General features: G+C 40.5%; 1 protein-coding gene across 5 annotated transcripts in view; it reads right to left on the bottom strand.

Annotated features, from left to right (window-relative positions):
* The window catches only part of bcl11a (BCL11 transcription factor A), a 229,128-nt gene that overhangs the window by 205,449 nt on the left and 4,380 nt on the right, over nucleotides 1-19,299 (bottom strand). For all 5 annotated transcript variants that reach the window (XM_062970222.1, XM_008102734.3, XM_062970227.1 and 2 more), the window contains exon 2: nucleotides 14,993-15,322. In XM_062970222.1, coding sequence (XP_062826292.1) covers nucleotides 14,993-15,322 — 330 coding nt within the window. The remainder of the gene's footprint in view (nucleotides 1-14,992; nucleotides 15,323-19,299) is intronic.

Here is a 19,299-nt window from a genome sequence, read left to right as displayed (position 1 = left end):
AGCAAGAAATATTCAGAGGTGGTTTTACCAGTTCCTTGCTATGAAATGTAGCCTGTACCACCTGGTATTTGTTGGCAGTCTCTTATCCAAGTATTATCCTGAGCTTTCCAAGATAATATGGATTTGATGCCTTTAGGATATTAGTGCAGAGTTATCACACTAGGACAACCTCACGCCTTTGATTTCAATGAGTCTACTCCAAGCATAACTGAATTTGGACCAAAAACCCTGAGGGAAAATTTACAACAAGATCCTTTTGGTCACATACATAATTAAATCACTATGAGAATTAAAAAACATAGAATATTTTGCAAGTACTTGGGGTTAATTTGGAAGGAACCACATTTCAGCTTCAGAAACATGATCAGGAAAAGAAACATCATCCTTACTCTTGAAACGAGCAGACTGGAACCTCTGTTCACATAGAGAACCATCTTGTTATGCATAAAACCACTGTGAGAACAGCTACAAATGTAGATACCCTTCAGGAATAAAGTAGGCTTGCTTATCACATGAACCTGTTGAGCATAGCTTCATTTACAGTCAAAGAGCTTTGAATACCATAGAATCACATAGGAAGACCTAGCAATGCCTAAAGAAATGTTTTCTCTAAGCCTCCAGCACAATTCTGTGGTCAACTTCTACTGAAAATTCTGACGGACTTCTCTAGGCATTTTCTAGGTTCTCTAAATAGATTCTATAGTATGCTTCAGCCAAAAGCCCAAGACATCTTTGATTTGAGATAAGAAATGTACTGTTCCGGATTAAGTAAAAATCTTATTACATACTTGAAGGGTCCTTGAATCCATCACTTAAAACAGCCCTACAGAATATCACACATATATAAGGCATTTCTATCCCAAGATCAGGTAATCCACTGGACAGACAGAACATTGGCTCCAGGTTCTCGCTCTGGAGGAAATGAGTAACAAAGAAATGTGGAAGGAGACAGAATGAGTTCTAAGAGGAGATGAAACAGATGGGAAGACTATACAAAGTGTCAGAGGAAGTTAAGGGATTGTAAAATAGGACCTGGTAAATTGGCCCCAACATGGGACAGAGAGGGGCAGTAGCCTCTGGTGACACATACTAAGTAGCATAGAGCAGATACAGCATAGAGCTATAAGTGCTATGTGATGGGCCCCTAAGGAAGCACCAGCGACCAATCTGCTCAGCCTTTGCAGAAGGAACATAGACAGGTGCCATCTTGTTCTTCACGTCAAGCAACAAAATGTGTTAGGGTCAGGCTTTGCAAGGCATATCCAGCTGCTTACTTATCATGGAAACAGCAACAGGTATCAACAGTCTTTCTTAAATTTTGTCCTCAAGAAACTAAGTGTGAAATAGTTCCATGCTGCTAATTGCCATCAAGTCAACTTTGACGTCTGGCAGCCTTATAAACGAGAGATCTCGAGGTTACCCTGTTACCAACAGCCCTGCTCACAACTTGCAAACCCACAATATTGCATATGCTCGCTTCTCCCTTTTACTTCCAGCCTGAAACACACATTCAGAACTGGCAAAAGAGAAGATACTTCCTTCACACACAATCCATTCCTCCCTTCTTTGCTTCCATGCTGGGCTCCTTTCTCATGCAGATAAACAGCTTCTAGCTTCGCTCTCACAGAGCCTCCTCTCAAATCAAAGTTACAGAGGAACGTCACACAGTAGCTTTACACACAGCAGCCTTCACGCTGGAGCTTCTCTCACCGAAGCTTCTCACACTGAGGCCTTCTCACACTGAGGCCTTTTCACACTTCTCAGGACAACACTAGCTTTGGCCTACTCACTCCCCTCAGGGTGACACTCGCCTATTTAACCCTTTCAGTGCTTGACTTCCATTTTTGTAATTAAAAATACTTAGTTAATTTTTAATATTTCTGACAGATACTTCCATCACACACAATCCATTCCTCACTTTCAATACATATACACATGGAATGCAATATGTTGTTCATTGGTAAGTCCAGATTCTGTCTGAACAGTATATAACTTTCCAAAAATGTTGGATTTGTATGGTGTTGTTGTTTTCTGTTCTTAAGGAATTATAATGGAAATTAAAATCTGATCATTGGAAATGTTGTTCAAACCAAATCCCTTCCCACAGCACTGCTTTGGTGGAAATCCAGGCATGCTCCAGGATTTTTTTTTCTCCCACAATATTAAGAGATATAAACTAGCTTAGTATTTATGGGGGGTTTGTAAGAAAAATGAAAAAGGTGTTCAACAGCTTTTTATGATTGGTTGCGACTGTAGAATACACAAAGAGAAAGATTTCCAGTTATGCTATTCCACTATGTTGAATCGTTAAGCATAATGTAATAACTGGCTATTCCACTATGTTCAATCTATAAGCACAATGCAATTAATTTGTAATTAGGGAGCGCTGTGGTTTTGTGAAACACCAATTGTTCCTGGACCTCGCCTTTAAAAAGCACCTGACAAAGTTGGATTGAGTTAGTCACTGACTGCCCTATAAAGTTTAGATATTTTACAGGTGTTGCTCTAAATAGGCCCTAAAGGGGAAGCAGGACAATGAAAGATTTAACCAAAAGAGAAAGAAGAATCAGCAATGTAAACTGCAAAAGAAAATTAAAAATGAAGCCGAGTTTCCTTGATATTATGCAAAATATTCCGAATCTACAATGGCATGAGCAAAGGGAAAAACTTAATGTGATGGGCACACTATAAATAACTCAAATTCTGATTTGTCCAGAGAACAAATAACAAACCTTGAAAACTCTTAAAGAGCCTCTTCATGCATTACTTTTTTTTCCAGCTGTACTCGTGAAATTTTGAATACACCTAAAAATTTAACTGCCAACATAATGAACAGCTATTTCAAAGTGCATTAATATACAGGTACAGTCATCAGGGAAATGATGACTGCATACACAATAGCAGACCTAGACTTATTTCACTGTATTGCATAAAGTGTAACATAATCTCGACGTTCCTGCATCAAAGCAGAAATGCCCAGCTAACAGTTTTTCGCAAAGCAATGCTGTCAGAAAATGTCACAATTTTATAATTACAAATTACAAATGGCAAATTATTACAAGTTATTTTATTTTTACCCTGATCCATTTTGAGTACACACATTTCTTTTTTCTGTACACAATGCTGTATAAAACGAAATGAGCTCTATGAGTACGTTCTGTCCAAAGGGCTCCACATATTCTAAGTGACAAACGCATACATACGCTGTCTGAAATTATCACGTCTCGCTTTTGTTTGAAAGATAGCACACAACGAGTGTGGTTTCTTGGCATTTTACACAACTGAAATACTTTCAGTCTGTTCTAACAATTTCGAGGTGAACTTCCACAAAATAATGATTTCCTTCCTCTCCATTCTGATCCAAAATAATTTCCTCCCTTGGCACCCGGTTCCTCCCCTCCCCTTTCAAAACACAGGCATACAACACACTCAACTTCCCCTGGTCCAATGTCCCTGCTGAGCCCCAATAAATCAATCTTTTTTATTGTCTGCGCAAGTCCAGCCACACAAGACCAGGCATTTATTAAATTATTTTCCAGCTTGCAATATGTCCCTGCTCATTCTTGCTATTCAGTCAACCAAATGCATACACACACATACACACACACATGCACATGAATACACAACACTCTCTCACACACACTTGCTTCCAAGTCCTTTTCAACTCATGGAGTGTGCCTCAGTAAAATGCCACACGCTCACAATAAGAAAGAAGGAGAAGGCATAAAGAAGGCAATTATAATCCCCTATAACTAAATGATATAGCTAGCGAAAGACAAGAAATTGTGTCAATCCAAAGGGCCACAGCTCGTGCAGTAGCTGCTTTTGGAGCATTCATCCCAGTCGGAAGGAAACCTCCCTGCATGCTCTTGTTTTCATTCTGCAGGGGTGGAGTGGTCATTTGTGTTTCAAATAACAGCTTCTTTTCATATCAATCATCTGAAATGGGGGAGCAGGGAAAACTCGCCTCGGTCCCTCCCACAAATACAAACGATGGGCATTTCAGACATGGACATGATGGGCCTTCCTCCAAAATGACAACTTGAGACGTGAAATGTGAAGACGTGCGCACACGCCAAATTGCACCACGTACGCGTCTCACCAAAGCCACCCACAAACACCTCCTGTGCAACGCCAGGAGAATGTCAGCCTGTCCTATTCGTATCCCACCTGAACGAAAGCCGGTTTTGTATGATTATACTATTATGAAATAAAAGCACCAAAAAAAAAAACTTTGGGATCGCCTGCAACACAGCACTGTTTCTCTTTGTTAAGTCACCGCAAGCGCGTTTCACATCCAAGCAGGCCTCTCGGTTTAATTAAGCCTTCCAAAGTCTTCTGACAACAGTCCAGTAGCAGAAAGAAAGGCACTTCTGTAGTTCACTCGGGCAAGCGTTGTGACGGTTCTATTTACAATTTGTCTTGGAAAGCGGCATTCTGACACTGTGCAAAAAAAAGCCTGCCTGCCTGCCAGTTCGCAACCTTTCCTGTATCTTATTTACAAATACAGCTCACATGGTCGATCCAGGAAGTATTCCTCTTAAAGAGAAACCTCTGGGGAAATCCCTCCCAAATTTTCCCTTTTCTGAGAGTCTTACTCATGCTGCAATGAAGCCGGTGCTTCTTTGAATGACATAAGCTCAGTTCATGTTTAGGGGTCGTCAGGACTGCTTTCTCCTTTCACATTCAGACTATGGTTTTTGTTCCAGTCCCTCACCACTGCAGTATCCTAAATAAAAAAATCTATGGCTTTAAACTATGGAATTTAAAAAGCAATTGGGCTAGCTTTCACCCAGTCCATTTATTATGCAGGCAGGGAAAGAAAAGAGGCGGGGAATCTGTATTTCCTATCAGTTTCAACTGCAGAAAGCTCACATCACACTGGGTTAATTTCCCAACAGATTATGATACATACAATTTGTATAGCAAACTATGTTGCAGGAAATATAGTTGGTGACTTAAAGAGATCCCTTCTACCGCTTGTATAAGATGCCTGCGTATTTTCAGCTTGTACAAACACACAAGCACACACACACACATCTGTCACAGTCTAAACTGTGGTACAACTAGAGCATAACCGAATGCAAAACTACATACATATTTTACTGTGCACCATACGTGTGTTCACAACATCCATTCTTAAGTGTTTATCTACCTCCTTACCCATGTGTTTCTCCATGCATCTGCCTACCTACCACATCTCTATTTCGCTTTGCATCAGCCTAATATGGAAACACAAATAACAACACAGCAGGGCACGATATCAGTTTTGGTATTGACTGGATTATCCTATTTTCCAGGGTATCCAAAGCCAAAACTGCTTGCCACTCCCCTTCCTCCATATCATCAGGGACTGGGAAGCATGGATTAAAAAGATGCCTTACAGGACAAACACACACACACAAACAGATGCTATTAATTTCTTTTCAGATTAATTTTCACCACTGCAGCAGCACGAAAGCAGCTCGAAATTCTGTGTCGCTCCAGAGCCTATGGACATGTTAGTCCATATGCTTAGATGTTAATGAACGCAGATCTTTCAGAGAGGGAGGGGCAGAGAAATAGAGAGAGAGGATTTATTATTTCTGCAACCTAGTCTCTCAAACATTCCCATCTAATGACAGCCCTAACTTTCCTCTACCTACAGCAAGAGAGAGATAAACCATAGAGTTAAAGACATATCATCTAACGGTACACGAGTGACTCACCAGCCAGTTCCTTCTATTTCAGAGCAGTGAACCCTAAGCATTATTTATCCTAGCAAGATAGCCTTTTATTGTAATACACAAGCTTATTGACTAGAAAATGGCTCAATGAGTATCCATATTTAGTATGAAACAGGACAATAAACGCCTTACTGCAGACTTCTAAAGTGGACTCATTCTAACATTATTACAGAGTGTTTTTCCCCTTCAGATGATCCGCAGCTATTTAAAATATTTTGTTTCCCCCAACACATACACACAAATGCACAGTCTCCTGCACATCCTTCTGAATTTCATCATCAGCTCTTCTTTTCTCCTCCACACAATTCTTCCACTGAAGAGCAAGCTTTTTAAACACACACACATTTTTCTTGGTCACACACACCCCTTTCCACAACTCTTAGTTTAGACTGTGAGACAGAATGCTAATTTCCCTTTCATCCCCAGAAGCAAAAACAATGAGTGATCCATGATTGTCACTCCAGTTATTCCAGCGGTGTGTCAAAAATCTGTCTTGGTTGCAAGTGAAATTTCAAAGGACAAGGAAGAAAGAACGAAAAACAAGGTAGGTAACTATGAAACACCATCACCCTTATGCTTAAATCTTGAGATTGTGTCGTGGAAACCCCAGAATATTATTATACACATGCATTTCAGAGCACTTCCAAAAATTTTGTGAATGGTTAACATTTTCACACTTTCACACTGCACACTGCTTTTCACACTGCACAATCACAGTGCTATGATACTATTTTGCCAACTCAGATTCTACGTCCTAAGGTAAAGGTAAAGGTTTCCCCTGACGTTAAGTGCAGTCGTGTCCAACTCTGGGGGTTGGTGCTCATCTCCATTTCTAAGCCGCAGAGCCAGCATTGGCCATAGACACCTCCAAGGTCATGTGGCCAGCACTGACTGCATGGAGCGCCGTTACCTTCCCACCAGAGCTGTACCTATTGATCTGCTCACATTTGCATGTTTTCGAACTGCTAGGTTGGCAGAAGCTGGAGCTAACAGCGGGCGCTCACTCCACTCCCCGGATTTGAACCTGAGACCTTTCAGCCTGCAAGTTCAGCAGCTCAGAGCTTTAACACACTGCACCATCGGAGGCTTATCCGAGGGAACCCTAGATTTTATCGATATTTATATGTATGTATTTTTATCCTTTACAATTTTATCTTGTAAATCGCCTAGAGCATCTTGGATGGAGGGCAATTAATAAGTAATTAAATGATGATGATGATGATGATCTCACATTTTAGAGGATGTTTAGCATTCTCAGCCAAAGATCTCTCGGCCATTCCCAATGTTCAAATCCTGAGTCCTTGGGATTTAACCATGGCAGTTAAAGTGGAATCACAATGCAACAATTGTGTAGTATGAAAGAGACACCAACATGAAAGCTACCAAATCCGCCTGTCAGTGATGTTCAGTGGCATGCAGTTGCATACAGCCATCACTATTCCTGGACATTGAGAAACTACTCAACTGCTCTTCTACCAATCTGTCAATTCTCTGATGAAAGCCAATGAGACCACCGCCACATTTTGTAACCATTAATTCCACACAATACACTTGCTTTTGACTGTCAGCCTCACTGCATAACTGAGGATCCTCTGACTTACTTTTTCATGCAGCTTACAATCACACAAGCCTCCGCCAAGACCATCTCTGTTGTGGGCTTTTTCTCAACTAAAATGCAAGTTGTTCTGTTTATTTCAAAGAAATGGGTGCAGATGCCAGTGTGTACAGACACCGTGATCAACTTTGATCATGAAGCAAATAGGAAAGGAATCAGAAAAGAGAGGAGGGCTAGTGCTCTCCTGCAACCCAGTCCAACACATTTCATCAGGGCAAAGGCTTATCAACCTAACCACAAAGGCACTCAATAAAATGTTAGCAGGGCTTAAGAGACAAAAGGGCAAAATCAAACATTATATGTGCAACTTCCCCGCATGAAATAGAACTCCCCATGTTCCCTGGTCCACTGTAATCCTGTGTGCCCCCATATCTGAAGACCTTGGGGTGGGCACACAAAGGGATTATGTGTTGTCGAAGGCTTTCATGACCAGAATCACTGGGTTGTTGTGAGTTTTCCAGACTGTATGACCATGTTCCAAAAGCATTATCTCCTGACGTGTCACCCACATCTATGGAAGGCATCCTTAGAGGTGTGAGGTCTGTTGGAAACTAGTAAAGTGGGGTTTATATATCTGTGGAAAGTCCAGGTTGGGGGAAAGAACTCTTGTCTGCTTGAGGCAGGTGTGAGTACTGGTAGCCAAAGAAGCCTAGATGTGGGCGAAACATCAGGAGGGAATACTTCCGGAACATGACCATACAGCCCGGAAAACTCACCACAATCCACGAAGGGACTGCTTGAGAGAAAGATGGTGGATGCACTTTTTAAAGGCTCCTATATTGATGTGGAGGTGAATCCACTCAAGGTTTCAGTCAGAACTTTAAAGAAGCTATCAATCACAGGACAGTGTTGAGCACTCTGGACGGCTTTATAAAAGTTCAGATTAAAAAAAAAAACAGGTGCTGGACCCACCAAACAGCAGTCTAATTATAGTGGATCTATGTGTGTAACGGATTTCCTTCCCAGTGGATTCCCTTTCCTTCTAATCCAATGGAATGGATTTCCACGGAGCCGCCCACCACCATTACCAATGGATTTCATACACAGCTTACTTTCGCACAATGTGCGAGATAAGAAATAAGCAGCAGCAGCCTCTCCAATAAAGCTTTTGCCAACAAAAATTAGGATCCTGAAATTCTCGTCCAAGTCTCTATCCAAAGGGAAGCCAAAGCATGTGTGATTCCATTTGTTCCCATTTGTCCTTTACAGTTCCATTAACACTGCTTTACTTTTTTCAGTCAACTAGTCGTTAAAATTTAAGACATCTATCCCTTTTTACACTGTTGGTCCTATATAAATAATAGCAACCCCACTGTAAACCTACTAAAAGAAATATTTAGATTGTCAGACTTGTCAATTAAATTGAAATATATTTCTATTTTGCCAAAACCAACATACAGGTTCCTTTCAAGTCCTAATGGCAGCTGTTTTTAACCAATACATTGCATCCTGAGACAAGGCTCACCAATATCACCTAAGTTGCTTGCTTACCACAACATTAAACCATGCACTGAGTGCCATGTTTATATGGCCTTTACCATGTGTTCACCTGTCTGCTGAAACTGTACAGTCCTTTTCCCATAGCAAATCTTATTTATTTATATTTATTTATTAACTGAATTTACAGTATACCCCCATCTTTCTCCTGTGATGGGATCCAAAGAAGTCAGCAGTGATCAACTGCTCTGAAGCATAAAGAGAGTATGTAGAAATTACTGACCCAATGTACTTTTCTTTGTGATATCTCAATTCAGTTCTTTTTTTCATGGAGGGAAAATCTAAAGACATACAAACATGCATCAATACATTATTTTTTTAAAAAAATCTGGTTTGAAAATTATGAAAATGATTAATTTTACTCCCAATATTTCAATGCATAGTTATTTATGAGTGTAGGGAAGATTAAGGAAATGGCAATGATTCCAAATTAGCAAAGTGAGAGAGAGGATTTGGCACTCAGAGCACCAAGATCCCTCTGGCTTTCGAGCAAACCTTAGTCGTACTTGCAGAACTCTGCTTATCCTGAGGTCTTGGAAATTAGCTCCGCAAGCTCTTTTTACAAAAGATGGCTGAAAGCATTTTGCAATCAGAATATTCAAAAGCACTATACAAATACAAAGGATGGTTTATGCCTGCTTTGGCCTTGCATTTTAAGTTCATTTGGGTTTAATTTAGGACCAGGGGAACTTGTATCAAATCCGAAATTTTCAGGTCTCTGAGCTCTGGAACTCACTTCTGTGATACTAGCTGGACACACACCTGTCTGTCCCTCCAGCCTCAGTCAAATATCTTTAAAATGGGGGTGTCAGTCCCTTTCAAAGCCTTCTGTGAGAGGACAGACAGAAAGAGCAAAAGACATTTGGCTTTGTGGAAAGTGATATGTCAACAACCGACACCACAAAATACACCCCATCAGACCTTGGGAAGAGTTTGTCCAGGGAGTAACGATGCACTGAACAAAAGCTGTATCTCTCCCTCCCTTCTTATAATAAGAGTTTGGATCAGATAATCTATCTACTGTATTTCTTCGATTCAAAGCTGCACTTTTTAACCCATATAAACATCTCTGAAAATGGGATGCGTCACAGAATGGCAGGTGCATTTTCTGAATTTTTGGTTGTATCTTTGAAACCATCTACATAAAAAGTTGAGTTACTGGTTTTTGTTCCTACTGATCCCTTACTGATTATCAAAATGTAGTTGAAATGATTGCACGACGAAGATGCATGGAAATGAAAAGTTATTGTGCATGCACAAGAACATGGAAACAGAGCTGTGAATTGACTATTTTTTAAAGAATCGAATATTTTGGAGGAGGGGAATGGTGCTGAAATTAGTGTGCGCCTTACAGTCGATGGTGTCTTAGAATCGAAGAAATACAGTAATACCCCCAACCAGAGAAGCAGGACTTTTCTTGGATGTTGCACTCCCCTCCGCTCACGCGCTTCTTCATTCCTGCATGACAGTCACTGCATATTGTCTTTTAAACAGAGACTTCCAATATGTAAATAACGCTTGACATCACAGAAGGGCTACTCCATATTTGGTGAGTAAAGAAGGCTGCAGGAAGACAAAGATCAGAAAAGCAACAACTACAGAACTGTATCTCGCTCCCAGTCAAAACGTGGACCTAGTGGACAGTGCCACAGATCTTAAAGCAATGGCTTAACCTACATGCGACAGATAACCACGCGTCAGTCTTGCTTCTGCCATCCACACCATCCCCCTCCGTGTTGCCTGCCGAATCCGTATCTGCGCTGTTTGCCTGAGTTTTTTTTAATAAGCACAAAAGCACTCCCCTTATTTATCAGAGTGGCCGTGAGGATAAAGCAAAGCCTAAGATAATCAGAAGTTTGAATAAATGGGAGCTCTGCTTATGCAGAGCAACTCTGACAAGGGGTTATGAAGGGGACACTCAGCAAATACATACAATACGGGATGCAGAATACAGATACAGATTGCTGAAGTTCAGATCAAGGAAGCTGAGTTTTACTCTATACCTAAAGAAAGAAAAATATGGGAAATGAAAGAAGAAAATGTGCAGGTGGAGAGTGCCAACTCTTTAATTTTTGTGACAGGCTGCACAGATACATATTTTGGCTCAAAATAGTTAAAATTGACTAATAACTTGGCAGGATGGCGGTCATGTGGAGTTAGTGGCACAAGTCCACTTAATTTTCAAGATGGTGGATATGAGTCTTCAAATTACTCAGAATCATTCTCCAGGTATATAATTAAAAATGGATTTCTGAATGAATACTTATCTTAAAATTGCATTGACATGTCTGTGCAAACATAAATGCGTACACACGTACATACAACTTATTTGAACACCTATGTTTAAAGAAGAACGTTTCCTTCTCTTGAAAATTTGCATCTGCTTGGCCCAGTAAAGGATAGGTCTTGGCTTATTTCTGGGACTTCCTTTGTTCAGAAAGGCCAATCAAATTATAAGACAGTCCACGAAAATGCTGCTTTCGTATGACGAAGACAGAGACCAATATGAAGCGGTTCACTTACAGATGCCATAGAACATCAAAACAAAACACCGTCCAGATTCAAAATTCCAAGTTAATTGCAAAATGCAGTTTTGGCTGTTCACAAGTCCTGAGCTCACCCATCTTTTTAAGGATTTGCTTCATTTTTTGCATTACATCAATATACACAAAAACACACATAATGCCTTCCAAGACTGCAATCCAACCTGCAAAATACTCTTGCGCAAACAAAGCCAGAATTCCAAACTGATCAAAACTATAAGATTTCAAAACCTATTTCAAGGAGGCTAGTACATTTTGAAGCTACTTTATTTTGCAGCCACTGTATATAGAAATATAGGCATATGTGTCATACACACACACACACACACACACATATATATACACACACATACATATGGAAAACTGATTCAAATTACTGCATTTTAAGCGGGGAGAAGGTAGACAGAATGGAGAGTACATCATTTCTTCATAGCATGCAAAACAAGCCATAGACCACTTATTCTGATGCAAACCAACTAACATTAATTGAGTGGTTCCAATTTAACTGGCCCATGAATTACTGCCTTATACCGTTTACGTATGTATCTTGGGAGGGGGAAAGGAATACATGTGACTTACACACAGAGAGCGACTACTAATACCACAGCATCCCTTAGGCGATTAAAACAATAGTGCAAGTGATAGTTTATACTAACTCTTTCTGGCTTTCCCTAACGCTTTATCAGATCTATGTCAATTTTAGAGGCTGCATATTTTTAAAAGCAGTATTGAAAGCTAAAAGAAAGCAGTCTTGTTTGCCATCTGGATCGCAACGACAATAAGAGGCCTTATTAGCCCGGCGGAATTAACAGACCGCTTTGCGTCTGTCTTAACTTCAAACATCTCTTCACTTCAATTTGGTGTTTTGAGATTATTAAAAAAAATTATAGCAAAACCGCAGCACATATAATGCTCTGCGCAGATGCGCCTTGCCAGTCATTAAAATAATAATGATCCTAATAATAATAACAACAACAAAGGCAGGGAATAGCATCCATTATTATTTTTATTTTTACTTCATTTTCTCTTAATTAACAATTGAGAGAGCGAGAGAGAGGAGTCTGCGCCACCGTGCCCGAAAAGCCAATCCGCCTCGGACATTTGTATGGGTGACATGTGGGGGATGTAAAGCCACAGAAGAAAATCAAGATACATCTGTCAAAACCACATCAGAGACAAGAGACAGCACAGGGCGAACATTTATCATTTGGCTGAGGAGGCAAGAATTGCAGGAGAGCAGCCTCCTCCTCTGTCAAGCCAACCTTTTGAAATTTCCAACGTGCCCTTAAACTTTTCGAATAAGCCAGCCCTATGTGCTTCAGACAGTGCCCTCTCTCTCCTGGCCTGGGCAGTCGAAATGGCATCTTAAAGTCAAGGTCAGCCGTGTCACTTAGCTGAGGGGGCTGCCTTTAATTACAACCCACACAGTGACAACCAAAATGGATGGTGGCAGAAGAGAGAGAAAGACAGAGGGAGAGACAGACAGAAAGAGAGAGAGAGATGAGGGGGTGTTAACCCTTTCTTCCCCTCCTCTTCCTCCCCCCAGTCTGTGTCTGCAAGAAATTAAAATTACAAAAGACTATGCAATCAGTTCTACAAAGCATAAGCAAAAGTGCAGTTTAAAGTCTTCAGCTGGCATGCTGCATTCTGGGGTCTTTGGTCCCCCACAAGGAATTGTGCACTTAGACCAGTGGTTCCCAACCTTCCTAATGCCGCGACCCCTGAATACAGTTTCTTGTGTTGTGGTGACCCCCAACCACAAAATTATTTCCGTTGCTACTTCATAATTTTGATACTTGTATTGTAAATATCTGATATGCAGGATGTATTTTCATTCACTGGACCAAATTTGGCACAAATACCTAGTACACCCAAAGAGAAGCACAGGCGAAGAGATCTTCAGCCTTCTCTAGCAAAGGGGTTCCTAAGACTATCAGAAATGTGTGTTTTCTGATGGTCTTTGGTGACACCTCTGACGCCCCCCCCCCTTTGTGACACCCCCAGGGGCCCTGACCCTCAGATTGAGAAACGCTGACTTAGACCCATGTAATCAAGCAGAAGTTTTACCTGCATATAAAGGTTTCAGGGGGTAGTTTTCCCCATCCTTGCTTTGACAAACTGGTACTAATGAAGCACAGGCTTGGGAATGGGTGCCAACCAGAAAACCAGAGCTTTAATTTCTCAAGGATCTGTTGGACTCAAGAAAGCGGGCACAAGGGAAACAGTGGACTTCAGGGTCCAAGGAATCACAAGAAAGACTGAGGCAGAAGCAAGAGGCAGAGCTGATCCCACAGTATGTTTTAAGCTTTGCAAAGAAGTCGGGTTTGTACAGGACCCGTACACGTGGTTCATACGGTTAAAAACTATTGGGTTTTATCCCTGGACTGCAGAAGTCTCTTGTGTCATCAGTCTTCCAGATCTCAATGAGTAGCTAGAGATAGGATAAGGCTGAGGGGTTCCTCCCCCCCAAATTCCTATGCATGCTTTCTCAGAACGGGCTTTGTCTTTCCTCCTCCTGCTAGCCACTGTCTCCACCCCCCTTTGATGATACAGCAATGGGATTTCTGTCAGAACTTCCTCTTCCGTTTTACTGCCCTGGGTTGACCATGTGGTCCTCATCATTTCCAGTCTTCTGCCTTTTCTTCCTCTCTCTAGGCAAAATGGAGCTGCATGGATATTTTTAACATTTTCCCCTTTTTACCTTTCTTAGAACATGAGACTTAGCAAGCTAGCTAGCTCCAAGAACTTTTCTATCTAGAATGTATTTATTTTACTTCAATGAATATTTTTGAATCTAAAGTTCTGACTCTACAATCCTGTGCCATCCTAAGAATAGAAGCTTATCCCAGTTTCACCACACATAAGTTTCTGCTGGTTATGAAGTTTAGTTCTATAATCTGCTATATTTATGGTAGAATCACCCCAACTGAGGGTTATTTTTGAGCCTAACGGTTCAGATTCCCCAACAAAAGCATAATGCACAACAAGACCCACAGATCTGCCAAAACATGTGCCAATAAACTGCGCTCCAGCACATGTATCTTGAATGTGTAGAGATATGCATCTGATTATAATATCTGCCAGATCTACTTGCAGGAAAACTCTAGTGTAACACCAGTGTGGCCACATGAAAACACAAAAAAACCTGATGCCTTGCTATTTTTACCCACATGTAAATAGGAAGGAAACACATAAGAACATCTCTATACAAGAGAGGGAACTGGCAGCAGGGAGAGAAGCCTAGTCCTCCTCTACAACCTTCCTGCTTCAGCTGACTGCCCCTGGGCCAGGGAAAAATCAAAAGGAAATGCATGGAATGTGGCAAACATGAAAAGAGAACAGGCTCTTACTCGGGGTATGACACAGGTCCACAAGTCTTGTGATTCTACTGATCATCAAGACAAAATTATATATATGATTGTGTCTGTGTGTATGTGTTTAAATATAAACAGAAAACACTTCAAACTCAACCTGGCAGACTGAAATTTCAGGAAAATGGGCCTTCTGTCAGAAACACAAGCTTCCCAATGGGCAGTCCCTACTCGTTACACAGCTTCTTCTCCACTCCACCCAAAACTGTCCCCCACCCCACCCCAATCACTTTGATTTACCTGCTATATGTTCCTGTTTAGGGCAAATTCCTCTAGATGACGTTGACAAACAATCGTCATCTTCAGGCGTGACCTGGATGCCAACCTCCACAGGATTGGATGGTTTCCGCAGCTCGCTCGGCGAGGGTGATGGGGGCTTATCCACAACCTTCTCTAGGCAAAGAATGCCATTGCATTGCTTCCGTTTGTGCTCAATAAAAATAAGGATGTCCCCCAACGGGAAGTTCATCTGACACTGGCCACAGGTAAGGAGGTCGTGGTCCCCTTCTGGAGCTCCCAATGTACCGTGGTCTGGTTCCTCATCCGTAAGAATGGCTTCGATAGGTTCGGCTGCAACGGGGGAAAGGAGAATGAAGAAGGCAACAGTCAGAAATCTGAGAGAACAGACAACGTAATAACTGCAGAAAGGGGGTACCAGAATGATGTGTCCTAATTCTTACACGGCGGGAGGATGACGACAAACCTTTCCAAAAATTAAGCTTGTTGACAAATTATGAGGGCCTCACCTCTGGGCCAACACAGAGTTGGAAAATAAATTAGGTTCTACTGGGTTTTGAAAGAACAAGAAACATTCCCTTAGTTAATACCATTCAGACCTTTCCCGTACAATAAAAGGCATTAACTGCAGTTCTAATTTAAATTTCTCTTCCTTTTTAAAAAATATTGGTATTATTTTAAAGGCAAACAAGATTAAGCCAATGCAATCCCCCCTCAAGACAGCAAGAGAGCTTCCCTTTTTTGTAGTGTGTTGTCATTTCGACAGGAAAACGAACTTATCAGCCATGGCATGCATTGCTTCCTATCTTTAAAAAGAAAACCAGCTATAATAATATGAGTAACTCAGAAGATGTGAACCTCACATTCTCCTCTCTTTCTCTGTCTCACACACACACTGTTTCTTCAGAGGGCCTAGGCAAATCTGCTTTTATAAAAAAGTGAATGGAATAAAAACACAAGAGAGGATTATATTGTTTTTTTAATGCTGTCAGAAAAGGAGGCTAGAAAAGCTGTGCTTTGGTTTTGTCACTATACACACGGCCCTTTGCCAGATCTGCAGGCATGTTTATTTTATCCTTGCAAGTATCACATATTTGGAATGGATTCGCTGCTTTCGTGTGCAGGTATGCATAAGCAAGCATGTGCGTGCATACAAAAACATAAGTAGTAATATCGTAAGATTAGGAAAAGGGCTTCTTCTGACAGCTAGTACATAGCACTTGATGTGCCCCTTAATTTTTAAAAAACAGGTATGTTTCTGTGCCATACGCATACTGGGGCATGCACAAGAATTTCCCACAACAGTTCTCCAAAAGCAAACAAAATGTGTGCTATTTGTTTTCACCACAGATTTTTTTTCAGCCAGAAAATAAAGATATACACCTCCCGTTTAATGCCAATCCCTGGTTACAATTTTTGAGAAAATTAAAAAGGGTCCAAAGCTCTTAGAAAATGAGCCAATTAGCCTTAGGTGGGTCGCCTTTTTCCTCTCCGCTTCCCTAAGAAACGAATTCTTGATTCATTCAGAATAGATGATTGGTGGCCTCCATAAGGGAAAAGCCAATATAAAGACAACTACCTTCTACCTTTCATAACTAGAATGGTAAGCCCTTTCTTTAAATTTCAAGTACCTTTCCTAATGTTGTCAGAGATGATTAATTTCCTGTACGAGGTCCAGAAAACTCCATTAAGAGTCTGTTTCTGCACATACTGTTGCCAGTGGATAGTTTAACAAGGCACAGGTTTTTTGAGGTGGGGGAGAGATATGTTTCTGTTGACTTATCTTGGCAAAAAAAGCCACCTAGCATTCAGGATCTCACCCTTCCAGAGACAGAAGGAAAGAAGGAGGGAAAAACATCATCCTCAGGTGTAATTTCCCTAATAGCTCCCACCTAGTGCCAATTATTACACACGAACACGAAAATAGCATCTTTGCAAAATATCAAGAGCAGCTCCTTCATAAATGTATAGCAGGACGAAACACCCCAACAGTTAATCAGCATGACCTTCTTTAGCATGTGACCAATTTCACATTTAATGAACTTAAAGCCACTGAGAATCAAAAAATAGATTTTAATTTGTCTGTGCCATATTGGAACAGATTTTGATAAAGCATATATATATATATATATATATATATATATATATATATATATATATATATAGGCATATCACATTAACATTATTTGGGTCCAATCTAGGCATAATATTTAAAGGGTGAGGGATTGGAGCAATTGCCAAATGTGCAGAATAATAATACAGTATTTTAAGAGATCGGTTCGGCAGCCTGATTCTAAACAGAACAGTTTTATAATTCTATGTATTCTCTAATTTCTTGCATTCCATGATTACTCCCAAATTAAGGTAAGGTGTGTTACTGAAACAGGAAGGTTATTTTCTGCAGGGGGGCAGGATTCTTTAAGATCCCTTAACCAAAGATTACGCATTGACACGAACATGTATATTAGTGGTTAATAACCCGAAAGAGGAAAGATTAAGGATGCAGCTATAACATGTACATTTTCCTCCTTTTCTGGGGGAATGACTGTCACAATGTACTTTGAAAAAAGGGGCAAAGACTCTCACTTGTGCCAGCAGGTTCAACCCCCACAAAAAAATTAAACTTTGTTCAAAAAACACGAACTTAGGAGCTTAAAAATATCAGAACAATTATTTTTCTCCATAAACACAACCTCCTGCCTTGGAATTAGGCAAACTGAAATATTTTGGGCCTGATAATGTTTTTGAAATCGGTAATATGGTGTAGCAAAGCAAAGGCAGAACCTTTTCCCATGCCGTTAAAAGTCATGTTAAACAATGGTCAGCAGAACAGAGAGAGAGTGTGTGAGAGAGAGATTTCGTGAAGTCCTGTGCAACTGAGTTGTTGGATTCTCATCCAAAACTAGCAAATCAAGTGGCAACTCCAAAGCACTGTTGATGATTATACCTCCGCATTTCAACCAATTAATTTTATATGAGGCAAAGTTCTTGAATATAACAAGGTATTCAAATGTACAGATATTTTTTAAAAAAACGTGCCCTCCACATTTTTTTCAGTGCTCTTAACATAAATTATTGCTAATTAAGAAGAATGAAAAGGCAGCGTATGAAAGAGGACTGGCGTGCCCGTTTCTTAAGGAAGAGATAGCATGAGCAAAATACTATCACTATTATGTAAACCTAAGTACACAATACAATACTTTTTAATTATTGTTGTTGCTGCTGCTGCTCCTGAAGGAATAGACAGCATGAGCAAAATACTATCACTATTATTTAAACCTAAGTGCACAATACAATATTTTTTTATTATTGTTGTTGTTGCTGCTGCTGCTCCTTGTCTACATACAGTAGAACATTTTGTGTCTAATAGGTATATACTTTGATCATTCTGCTCAAATCAATCCACTTCTTAAGAAACATAGGTATTTCAACCTAATCTTTCTAGGGTCAATTAAAAGATAGAAAGCTTAAATGAGTTAGGATAGAAGGAGCTTACGTTCAAAAATAAAACCTGAATATTGCCACAGATTTGTATCTAAAGGAGGGAAGAATGAGGTGGGAGAACCAAGAGGGTGGCACTTTCCAGGTAAGTAAATGCATCTTGCATATTTATTAAGAACCTGGATTTGCAAGGAATCTCTTTAGGCTCATCTGCTAAAGAGAGGAGGTAAATCAAAACAGAGACCCGAAATGTCTTTTTAATAAATGTACTAAATGGCAGGGAGTGGATGATGAGATCTTCTACAGCCCAGTTTCAAGTTTGCCTCCAATTCTAACCAAGGCTGAAATAAAAGAAAGGAGTGGAAGCTATGCCGAGGGGCAGGAGAGGATGGATTCAAAAGCAGAGGGGGAAGAAAGAACGGGAAGGAACAGGGCAAAAGCTCTGAGGTGAAAGGAAATGTGGAAGTGAACCTGGGAAGAAGATGAGAATACAATGGGGAGGGGGTTGTTGGGTGGAACAGCTTAGGCAGGGAAACCACATCTCCAACATCTCCAAACACGTGCAAACCAAGTCAAGGAATCTTCTGGCCCTCTTTGAATGAATTTTTTCCCATCTATTTTCTTTTTTTTAATAATAACAATAAAGAATAATAATAGTAGGATTTTCAAAATGAGCGTTGACCTGTGAGTCCCCTGGAAGACAGAGCAGATTCCTATCAACCTACCCAAACAAAACCAAGATATTTTTCTAGTCAAAGAATTAAAAAGAAAAGAGATCATCAGAAAACTATTCGAGTTGTGGCACCTTTGCAGTGCTTTAAGATGCATGCCTCAAAAAGATAAGTCAGATATAGGTATATTATGAGCCA

This window comes from Anolis carolinensis, chromosome 1 (assembly GCF_035594765.1).
Source record: "Anolis carolinensis isolate JA03-04 chromosome 1, rAnoCar3.1.pri, whole genome shotgun sequence".
In the NCBI taxonomy this organism is placed as follows: domain Eukaryota; kingdom Metazoa; phylum Chordata; class Lepidosauria; order Squamata; family Dactyloidae; genus Anolis; species Anolis carolinensis.
The sequence above is the reverse complement of the archived record's forward strand: the minus strand, read 5'-3'. Positions and strand labels throughout refer to the sequence as shown.